We start from the raw sequence: 11,650 nt of genomic DNA, 5'->3' as shown, positions 1-11,650 counted from the left end.
AGTTGATATATTTTAGGAAGCAGAATTATATTCCATATCAATTAGTGATTATCTTGTAACTGTGTAGTATATAAACACATACATAGGGTTTACACTATATGTGTTATCATTATCGAGAATAATATTCATTGTAACCCTAGCAGCTCTCGTGATATTTGTTCATCACTGAGAGAAGACAGTTCCATATTGTAACAGAGTTTATTATATTGAATAAATTATATTTTCTGTTACTTGTGTTCTTTAATTCGATTTGATTGTGCTAAACACTGTATTCAACCCCCTTCTACAGTGTGTGTGACCTAACATATAATTACTGGAGAATCGAGCTTGGAATTTACTTTTTAGTGTTGTTCATGAGTCAATGGACCGAGGTGGTAGATTGTTGTACCATCGAAGAGCTGTGCCTTGGAGGCATGTGGAGAAAAATTGACATCGAGCAATCTCTGAGTGACCAAAGAAGGCCATGCGGCCGTCAAAAGTGTTGAGAAATGCTAATGGGTCAGACGATCCGTCGAAATGATCGAGGGAAGGTGTTTTCAAAGTCCTGTCGATGCATGTTTTCTCGAGAACCAGAGATAAAGGACTCTCACTAACAGTTTCAAATCCCGACCGATTGCGCATTATGGTACGTATATGTGCTATTTTTTCTTGAATTTTAGCAAATTACTCATGGGAGATAGATTCTGTGGACTCAGTTCGCTGAGAGACGTCGGCAGACGATACTGTGCATTGTCGACGCTCGCGCGGTTGTGAGTATGTCGACTCTGCTGATGGTCCATACTCGTATTTGGCGTCATCATCTTCGTCGTAGAATTCATCATCTTGCCCTTGGTTTTTTATCAACGCTTGTTGGAGCTCTCGGCGAAGGCGATGAATTTCACGCTGTCGTTCGAGCTTGGCTTGGAGCATTCTAGTCTCACGTTCTAGAAGTTCGAGCTCTTCGTCGGAGTAAGGTAGATCCTCCGGGTCTTCATTGTTTTGAGTTTTTAACCTCTCAACTTTCTCGAGATGAAGTCGCATGTCGCTTGAAAGCACCTTTTTGCCCTTGGATGTCTGGATCCTTAATTGCTAATCTGATTTGAACTTTTTCTTCTTGTCTTGTTGATTTGCATTTGTTAAGTTCAGCGGCTGTTCATGAGACGCTCCCTCTGGTGGGGGAAATAAATATTTCGGCTTTAGAGTCGATTGTTTGAGTGGTTCTTGTTCACCTTGGTTTTTAGGATCGGCGGCGCCGTCTATTCCTTCACCTGAGTTGGTCCGGCTGTTGTCGGATCAATTTCTTCCACGATCATATTTTGGTTGGATCTTCAGAGTAAACCCCTCCTTCTAGTGCCAAATGATAAGTCTCGATTATTATTAAATATATAGGACTAATCTTTAAGGAGGTATTTTCTTTACTTAATTAGCCAACCCTTTAAAATGAGGTTGTTGTCTTATATCTATAGGGAGTCCCAAATGGGCTCTCTTTTACAAATGGGCCTTCTTGGGCTTTACATCAAAGTCAATAATTATTCTAGCTACAACTCATTGGGTCGTCTTCCTTTGATCCAAGGACCAACAATATATAAATATATATAATTAATGATTGCATATATAAATAATATTAAATTTCATTAAAATATTCATAATCTTGAATAGCAGAAAAACTACCCGGTCCAATTCGAAACCCGACGGATTTGAATTTGAATATTCTAAAAATATTTAAATTTAAATTTAAATTTTACAATAACCGATTCAAACCCGAACCGTTTTTATCCTAATTTTGGTGCATTGGTTTTTAAGTCATAATCGAGCGCTTTTTCGATGCTTCTTTTCTGGTAAAAGTTGATAATGGCCAGTCTCCAACAAACATATGATTACTACTTACGTTTAGTACATTTTTTGCACGAGTTTAATGCACCGCTTGGCGAATATAACTCCATTTTTGTTTTGATAAAGACAAGAAAATGCACATTTTTGTTACAAAGAAGATTGCGAGAAATTGAGTTTTAGATTGTTTACAAGTGACTCCACTTCTTCGCTTAAACAAAGTTTTTAAAAAAAGTTAGTGATAGGATAATAATTTTACTTGGACTCCAACTTGGGTCACCAAAATTAGTCAGTTCATATAAATCTTTATTTGGACCCGGGCCTGTTTACCTAGTCCAGCTCCGGACCATCCCACGTCCACCGATCAAAGCAATTTCACTACCCATATCTCAAAAGGTCCAAGAAGGGTATAATACGTGAAGCGCAAGTCACAACTGATGATCTCACATGACAAATGATAGTTGTGAATGGATGGGGAGAAACATCTCTTGTACTATCCCTAACCTGGAGACGTGTAGCGCATTCACGAGCCCTAGGTGTCGTTCTGCTCCCAGGAATGAGCGACACTAATCGAAAGATACTAACCGCTAAACTCTATCTGTGGGCAATAAATAGAACAAGGAAAGAAGGTTTAGGGTTTACTTATTCTCTCCCACATCACTCTCATACACTCATATATACACAGTCACCTTACATTTCTATCTTCATCATCCAAAATCGAGTTTTTACTCTCACACCATAAGCGCCACGAGGTCAAAATCCGGCTCCGGTGTTGTAATCTAAATGTGTATCTACATACATGGTTGTGCAAATTTAAGGTTGGAGCACCGTTCGAAGATGGGAAAACTCCTAGCATCTGGGACACCTTCACTCATAGTGGTGAGTGGGTATATGGATCAACAACTCTATTTCTCCTTTGTTTACTTGTACACAAGGTACCTTGGATGAACCGTACAAGGTTGCTCATAATACTTTGTTAGCACATGCATTAGCTGCAAGACTGTACAAGCGAAAGTACAAGGTATTAAGACCATCAAGAATTCTTAAGATATGTTGTTTAGCTGTAGATACTTGAATGTACATATAATCACTGAAACTAACATCTGATGCAGGCAGTACAACATGGTTTTGTCGGACTTAATGTGTTGGTATTTTGGTTTAGTCCTTGGACAAACACAACAGAAGACTTACTAGCAACTCAACGAGCCAATGAATATTATGTCGGTTGGTAAGTGCCAAACTTACCACAGTTGTAATTTTTTTGTGATTACTTCCAGTCACAAAAATTAGAATACTTACAAATGCATGACACCTCTCGGGGTCAACCCGGATATTATTCACCAGGCTATAATGCTAAAGTTTCCCCAAGTCATGACCATTATTTGAGGTTTTCTGCGTGTGATAGCCATATAAGTTGCATCTCCTTCATTTTTTTTCTAAATTTCAGGTTTGTGAATCCTTTAATGAATGGCGACTCTCCAGATGTGATCAAGAAAAATGCAGGTAAGAAGATTCCATCCTTCACCAAAACAGAATCTCTATGGCTGAAGGGTTCTTTGGATTTCGTGGGAGTGAACCATTATGCATCAGGATATATTAAGGATCAAACCATCAACCTTAATGTAGACAGCAGGGATGTGATGGCTGATATGGCAGTACAACTAATATGTACGTTAGTTTTTACACTGATACAATTTCATACACTAGCTGCAATTTGCTTACTGCGAAAACTTCTTGCTCAGAGCTTAAACCAACGATTCTCACTAAGCTTTCCTAACTACTTGCTGGTTCAGGGGGAGGAGATGGTACCGAACAATATCAGGTTTAAGGCTGATTAGGCAATGTCTTTATGTTTTTTCTCTTCTGCGCTGGTTTTGAATAATATGACAGAAACGTTTTGTACATATAATCCTAGGGGCTCACACACGTCCTGGAGTATTTCAAAGATGTCTATCGCAATCTTCCTGTTTACATCCATGAAAACGGTATCAATCTTTCTTCATCAATTTGCTCTTCTATCCTTGACCACATTTGAATCCTAGTACAATAAGAAAAGAAATATCTTTTGTCATTAGATATGTTGCAGTTTCTGCAAAGTATGCTGAACAAGGAAAAAAGATTACTGCGCAGAGGTATGCATCTTCCAAATAAATATCTGGAAGATACTCAATTGAAAACTGTGGAACGCACACATCCCAGTTTTGAAGAATAAAACACATTGCTCAGCTGTGTATAACCTCATATCCTTTGTTACGCAAGTCTCGAATGCGAAATTCATGCCTTTGTTACGTAGTTTGATATGGTATCGTGAACCAATGGTTTACAACCCTGGCATGTATCTAAATTCTAGAATTCTCACCTCTAGCTAATGTAAAAATGCTAGATTCCTATCTATGAGTGGTGAATATCTACATTTGTATGGAAACAATCCACTCTCATTTATTTGTATAAACAAACACCACACACATACAGGATTCACAATTTGCATATTAATTTCATGCAAAAAAAAAAAAGAAGAATTTCAGCTGGGATTTCTGGAATTTAGCTAGGAATTCTACCAAAAGTTTGCAAGAGTTATGCAAGCCACATGATCAACAAAACAGTGTTTCAGTTCTGGGACCAAGTGATGTATCAAGGATGTACTGTTTGAGCATGTGCAAACATGCTTGCTTATTTTAATAAAATCTTGACAGTTTGAAATTTTCGAGCACTATATTTGGCTAATAAATCCTTACAAGTTACATCCAAGAAACTAAACCTTCTATGGCCATTCCGGCCAAAAGTTACCAGACCTTTGGCTGGGATCTGCACCTCCATACCACTGTCGCTCTGGATCCCAACCCGATTCCCTATCAAATGGCATAACAGGGAAGCGAGACAAACGGTTCCTGTTTTCCAAATGTAGGTTTTGACTGCCCGGATAAGGAAAAATATTGGAAATCTCTTGAGGAGGAGCTGGTGTTGAAACAGGCATGCCTATAGGACCACTAAACCTGCTGGCACCAGGCATGATGGTCGGTAGGAGACTTGTAGGATTGCCTTGTGGAGGATGGCCGACATGTGAAACCTGGATCCTTTCATGGGGATAAGTGATACTTCCAGGATGATTCAGTGAAGAGACAATTAAACTTCCACCTCCTGGAAAAGAACTGTAATTAAAGAGGAAAAGGAAAAAAGAAACAAGGTTAGCATATTAGTTAATCCTCCGAAACATTAAAAGAGTAAAAAGGGGTATTAAAGGGTTCGAAGGGGCTTACCTATCACCGTAGAGGAAGGGAAGTGCAGAAGGTCCAGATCTTAATATAGCATCACTATCAACCCTTGTATTTCTCATTGTTGAAGGGTCTAAAATATGTTCAACACCATTGAGAAGGTTCCTATTAGCAGAAAGTGAAGGTAAATGACGACCCCCACTTTGATACTGAACATTCGCTGCGAGAAAGGGATTGAGATTATAAAGCTCATTTTGTCCAGATTGGCCATATATGTGATGATTGAAAATGAGATCATCCAAATTCTCACTTGCACGAGATATAGCATTGGGAATAGGTGGAACATGAACATGGGGATGGGCCATCGGTGATGCAGCCATATGTTCAGCAAATAGGGCATGGCTTCCCACTAACTCACGATCTGACTGACAAATCTAATTTAATATCTAAGTGTATGAAATTTTAAAGTAATCGAGTGAAATTTACTTACTCGGCGTTGGAGACGATTCCACTTGCCTGTAAGATTTTTAAAGCAACTAAACGTCAAAAAGAAGTTTATAAAATTTTGAACATAAAAAAAAATATATCAGCACAAGAAACAAATACAGATACTACACCATAGTTAAAAGTGACCGAAAAATAAATCCAATACAAAAAGTTTAAAAACCTAGAACTTTGAGTTCACCCCAACTCCACAACTTGACATGAGTTGGATATGATAATCATATGCAAAATAAATTACACAAACAGATGCCAAAAGGGGCTAGTATCGAAGTTCAGGAAAATTGGTACAAAACTTAAGCCGATAAAAAACCTTGATGTCCAATCTAATATAGGCCGAGTACGTGTCCGACACAGCTGAGTACGTGGGTTGTGGGTGATTTCTGGAGGTCCGTTTTTCTTTTTGATATATATACATACACACACTCACACAGTCGCACATAAAATGTGTATTTACAGTGTGTGTGTGTGTGTATGAGGAGTTGAGGTTTAAAAGCTATATATAGCACGTACTCAGCCGTGTTGGTGCCGAGCCGTGTCGGCCCTGTGCGACACACATACGGCACCCTTTATGCTGTGTCCGTGCTTCCTAGCCCACAACCAAACCCCAATAAATTAAAAAAATTAAACTTGCATATTGCTCAAAAGAAATTTTACGCAAACTTAGATATTTCAGAAAATAACTATTTGTTTTAGCAGATAAGTAATCAGGGGTTACTACTAATTTTATAAGAAATTTAAGATATAACTTTCAACTGAATTATATATCTTAAACTTAAAAGTAAAATATATAATATCATTACTATAATCATATGAAACCTGAAAGAGCTATTAGCAGTCTCAAACAGATATTGTGAAGAACTATGAACTCCATAAGTTGTACGGAGGCCTATTACTTTGTACTGCATTGTCTGTTCCACATTACACGTTTTATAATAGATCTATAATTAAGTTAGCATAAGTTAACCATCTTTATTGTACTGCATCAGAAGGATGAAATTGTGCTTACTCAAACGATGAATCTCCTGTCATACCATTAAAGGTGCTTAAATCATCAGCAAAAAGATAATCATATAAATCTTCCCACTCCCAGTCATCAATACTGAAGTCGGGAAATGAAGAATACTCCCGGTCATTAATACTGAAGTCAGGAGATGAAGAAGTAGACGCATTTGCATATAGCCAAGATCCATCCTCAACATCACCGCAATTTGGGCACAACATTGCTCCCTCTATATTGAATGCTGAACCAATGCAATCTATATAGTGGCAAAAAAAATAAATTAGAACATAGTCACAGATACACAATTAAGTAAGAGTAATATACCACTGTAAAATATTAATGCTCTCAAGATGCACAAACATGAAACACATTCCTAAAGCAGAGATACTCATAAATTGAGTCATTCTTACTAGCAGATCACCACCAACTCAACAAAATAACTTAATTAATGCCACTTATATATATAATTTAAGAGATCTATAAACTTCTTGTTAGTAAACCCCTTTAAGATCCGAATTAAAATCTATAGCAACATCAATAAAGAATTCTTCCTTGCAATGAAACCCTATGGATTTAGGCAAAGAAAGAAAATTAAGAATTTATTTACTTATATGTTGGCACCAGGACACCAGCTAACTAAATACGAGAAGAAAGCTTCTGTCAACAAGCATCATCAGATAGGATTCCACGAAAGTACTAAGACAAGACGACTTAACCTAAAGGGTATTTATAATTATACCAATTTACAATTTTATAGCAGAATCCTGCATCGTTATAAACTTGTAATCTTTTAGCTGATGAAGCAACACATGAACAAATGCTTTTACTTATTTTGAGAGACCTATTTGAAGCTTCTGACATGGGAGATCTCTAAAAACCAACTTACAACTTGACAGCTGAATCTCGCACTTTATAAACTTGCAATCATTTAACTGATAGAACAAGAAAATGCTTTTACTTGGTTCAAAATACATATTTCAATGTTCTGAGATGGCCGGTCTCTAATGGAAAATTACTTCAACTGCAGTTTTAACGAAATGACTGAAGCTAGATGAACCCCACTTATAAACATAATCTTAAAGAATAAGTAATTGATTCAAGATCAATCTAGCTAAATCAAGTGAAATTTATGATGTTTCTCAGAAACGAGACAGTAAAAACATTTTGTAAACTCATCAGCTTAAATTCCAAAAATAAAAGATAATATAAATTTTATGCAAATGAAATTTGCCCAAATAAATAAATAAATAAATATATATATATAAATAAATATATATATATATATATTTATATATTCGTTGTTCTCAAAACGAGTAATAAATTTAACTTGTAACCTCATCACCGTGCTCCACCACCTAAAAAAATTAAAGCTCTATCATTTCACAGAACTCAATTCTAATTTCAAATAAGACATAAATCAAAACCATATATACCTAACAAAATAACAGCCATTTAAAGGTTCGATATTAAACCGCATCGACAATTTACAATAAAAAACTCAATACTAGTAGTACATGTACATACCAACACACAAATTACACACACACACAACACCAAAAACACCCCTTTTTAATTTTTCATATAAATTATAATCACGATTGAAATTACTAAACAACGTAACAGTACAAACAATTGAACAAACCACACATACCATGAACCTTACTAAACAATCATTCTCAATATTATAAAAGTACAACAAAAAATACCGAGGTGAAATTTGTGGCCACATTTGAGCTTAGCCACAGATCTTTCCTCGTGATCAGAAATCGACTCGAGGCATATTGAACACAGAAGCAACATATTCGCAGCTATTACACTATCCATGGCAACGAAATTCAAAGAAGATAGAAATGTGTCTGTATTAATTCAAACAGAGGGCAAGCATAGAAAGAGATGAATTTTGTTATATTAATATATATCAAAAGAGATATATATTGTATAATATCTTCTCTAGATTTCGTAAGCTGGTTATAGTGTATGTATTACTAATAATAATCGTTCGGTCAAGGTTAATTGACGGTCACGATCAGGCTGATTTTTACTATATATACAACAATATAATGGTAGGTATCTTATATTATCGAAATATGTAAAGAAAATTGAGTGGGGCCTTGTGTTTTAAATAAGATATAAAAAGATTATTTCAGATACACCAGGATTTTACGAACAAACACACAAATATACTTGACTAAAAAAATAAAAAGGATTTACATTTGTTCTCTTTGAAAAGTATAAGAATAACTGAAAACTAATAATATTTCAAACGTAAAATGCGGAAAGTAACATAAACTAATTAATAATTTAATAATTAGTTTTATGTTGGCAGCAGGCCTCTAGCAAATGAAATAAAGTAGTCGAAAGCTTCAGTCAACAGGAAACATCTGAAATGTAATACATGTGCATTCCCAACACACAAATAACACACACACAACACGAGAAAAATCCTTTTTTTAAATTTATATATAAATTACAATCACGATTGAAATAACTGACACCTTAACAACACAAACAATCAAACAAACCACACATTTCATAAACCTTAGTGAACAATCCTTTTCAATATTATAAAATCAGTAAAAATACCAAGATGAAATTTATGGCCACATTTGAGCTTAGCCATAGATCTTTCGCCGTGATCAGAGATCGACTCGAGGCATATTGAACAAACAAGCAACAAATTCTCAGCTATTATATTATCCATTGCAACAAAATTCAAAGAAGATAGAGATGTGTTCGTGTGTATTAATTCAAACAGAGGGCAAGCATAAAAGGAGATGAATTTAGTTATCTTAATATCTATAAGGAAAAATATATCTTGTAAAATATCTTTTCTGGATTTCATAATGTGATTATAGTGTATAGTTTACTGGTAATCGTTCTATCAAGGTTAATTGATGGTCAGAGTCAGGCTGATTGTTTCTATATTTACAAGAATATAACGGTAGGTATCTTATATTCTCGAAATATTTAAAAAAAATTGAGTGGGGTTTAGTGTTTTTTAAATAAGATACAAAAAGATTATTTCAGATACACCAGGGATTTTATTAACAAATATGCAAAGATACTCGACTTTAAAATAAAAAGGAGTTGTTTTTGTTCTTTTTAAAAAGTATAGGAGTAACTGAAAAGTAATAATATTTCAAATAAAAAAATGTGAAACTAACATAAAATGATAAATTGATTAATTAATTACATTTATTTTCGCAGCAGGCAACTAGCAGACTAAATAAGAGTAAAAAGCTTCCGTCACCAGATGATAAAATGCCACTAAAGTATTGAAACATGATGATGTTTAACATCAAACGATTCCATAATGAAATCAACTTAAGTTTGATTCCTGAATCTTGCATCTCCATAAACTAGTAATGGTTTAGCTGATGAAGCAGGACATGAACACATGTTTGTACATTATCATTAACTCCTTTAGGTACAATTGGATCTACCCGAAGGATCTATAGACAAACTTCTGAGATGGCTGATCACTAACAAATTAACCAAGCATAATAACTGTAGAAATTCATTTGTAGATAAGAAGAATAACACGGTTACCTTCCTCATCCCAATTAAACAAAGATTATTAATTTGGCAAATGGCAACTTAAGATTTCCAACAAGTATAAACTTGATGTTAATGCCATAAGTATTTGATCCAAGATCAACCTCACTAAACGAATAGAACAACGTACATATGACATGTAATATTTATTCCCTGAACTCATCAACATCCCTACATCATTTACAACAATTAAACCCTAGAATTCAATCATTAGATAATATAAAAACATTCTCAAACAGAGCAAAAACCATTTCATTTGTTTCCTCATTAGGGTTCTTCCATTTCAAGCTTCCGTAAAAACCCAGAGAGAAAATTTATGATCAAACAACTTAACAAATTATAAAAGCACCCAAAACAAAAATATGCATTTCACACTTCCATATAAAACCATATTCAAACTAAGTTAACACTATAGAAGCATAAATAAATAACCCTAATTAAACAAGCATTTTAAAAACTAACAACAGCAAAAATAATAACATAAATAAGTAATACAATATTAAAAAGGTCAAACAATTACCCAGATGAAAGTGATGGCCATATTTGAGCTTAGCAACAGATTTTCTTTGTAATTACACAGAGACAATAAACTCTCAGCTTTTATCATCCATAGAAACATAATTCAAACGCCATGTATATGTGTGTGTAGCCATATATATGTGTTTATAGCCACTATTCGATTCAGTACGTCACCTTTTCAGTTTCAATTGCCCAAAAAAATAATAGCTCCATTGTTAGGGTTAAATGGCCTATATTATAAATTTCAAATTATAATTTTTTAATTATTTTTTCATAATTTTATTTTTTTGGAATATATATTGTAAAATATTAGGTATATTCCAAATTTTATTTTTAAAAAAATTATAAAAAAATACTAATTTTATTCTTTTTTGGGAATTTATCAAAAACTAATTAATAAATATTATTAATTAATTAATTAATTATTAATATTAATTTTTCATATTTTAATAAATACATCTTATTATAAATTTATATTGCATATAAATTTAAAGGGAAATTTTCAAAAATATATTTAAAAAAGTTTAAAAAATGGGAAATTATTTAATGTTTTTTAGAATATTTGCAAGCGTACGCCAGTTGACTATACTAATTATTTAATTTTGCAAATATAGTTACGGCGACATCTTCTCTCTGATTCTACTGCAATTAATTAAACAAATCGTTGGAAACTAATTTGCAAATTGATAGAAGGTAACAATTAATTTTAATCTCTTTCTTTCGGTTGTTTATAACCCACTATACATATTGTGTTTCCGATTTGGTTTGATTTGAAAACAAAATCTTATTTGAATCTTCAAATATATAGAGTAATTTGATCTGTTTGAATTATAATTCAATTAAGTTTAATAGAAACCGTAAAATCTGAATTGAGTTGCTTGAGTTTATAGTTTTCATTTTTTTTGAAAAATTGGAGGATTAGTTTTAGGATATTGAATGAATCAAGTTGATCTAAGTTGAATTTTCTTCATTCGAGTTGCATATGAACTATGAAATCATGTGGTAAACATAGTTTCTAGTATACATAGTTTTTATTTTTTATGAGAATTCT

At 33.9% G+C, this 11,650-nt stretch overlaps 2 protein-coding genes across 4 annotated transcripts; one reads left to right on the top strand and one right to left on the bottom strand.

The window, feature by feature from the left end:
* Positions 1 to 2,711: 2,711 nt before the first annotated feature.
* On the top strand, positions 2,712 to 4,282 carry LOC141697768 (beta-glucosidase 3-like). Its single transcript, XM_074502312.1, has 5 exons — positions 2,712 to 2,830; positions 2,922 to 3,037; positions 3,257 to 3,631; positions 3,725 to 3,794; positions 3,885 to 4,282. The coding sequence occupies exons 3-5, from the start codon at positions 3,273 to 3,275 to the stop codon at positions 3,912 to 3,914; spliced, it is 459 nt and encodes a 152-aa protein (XP_074358413.1). The 5' UTR covers positions 2,712 to 2,830; positions 2,922 to 3,037; positions 3,257 to 3,272; the 3' UTR covers positions 3,915 to 4,282.
* A 38-nt stretch (positions 4,283 to 4,320) lies between these two features.
* LOC141697767 (E3 ubiquitin-protein ligase RFI2-like) lies at positions 4,321 to 10,780 on the bottom strand. 3 transcript variants are annotated; one of them, XM_074502310.1, is made up of 6 exons: positions 10,601 to 10,779; positions 6,532 to 6,781; positions 5,512 to 5,537; positions 5,332 to 5,442; positions 5,067 to 5,241; positions 4,321 to 4,958 (listed from the first exon to the last, which is right to left on the bottom strand). In XM_074502310.1, exons 2-6 carry the CDS (start codon positions 6,744 to 6,746, stop codon positions 4,571 to 4,573), a joined length of 915 nt encoding a protein of 304 aa, XP_074358411.1. In that variant the 5' UTR covers positions 6,747 to 6,781; positions 10,601 to 10,779; the 3' UTR covers positions 4,321 to 4,570. The 3 variants fall into 3 exon arrangements, with proteins under 3 accessions (XP_074358411.1, XP_074358410.1, XP_074358412.1); XM_074502309.1 differs by having other exon boundaries at positions 5,067 to 5,442; positions 10,601 to 10,780; XM_074502311.1 differs by lacking the exon at positions 5,332 to 5,442 and having other exon boundaries at positions 10,601 to 10,778.
* Between the last annotated feature and the right edge of the window lie 870 nt (positions 10,781 to 11,650).

The sequence above is a fragment of the Apium graveolens genome, chromosome 11 (genome assembly GCF_009905375.1).
Source record: "Apium graveolens cultivar Ventura chromosome 11, ASM990537v1, whole genome shotgun sequence".
In the NCBI taxonomy this organism is placed as follows: domain Eukaryota; kingdom Viridiplantae; phylum Streptophyta; class Magnoliopsida; order Apiales; family Apiaceae; genus Apium; species Apium graveolens.
This window is presented reverse-complemented; position numbering and strand designations above follow the sequence as displayed.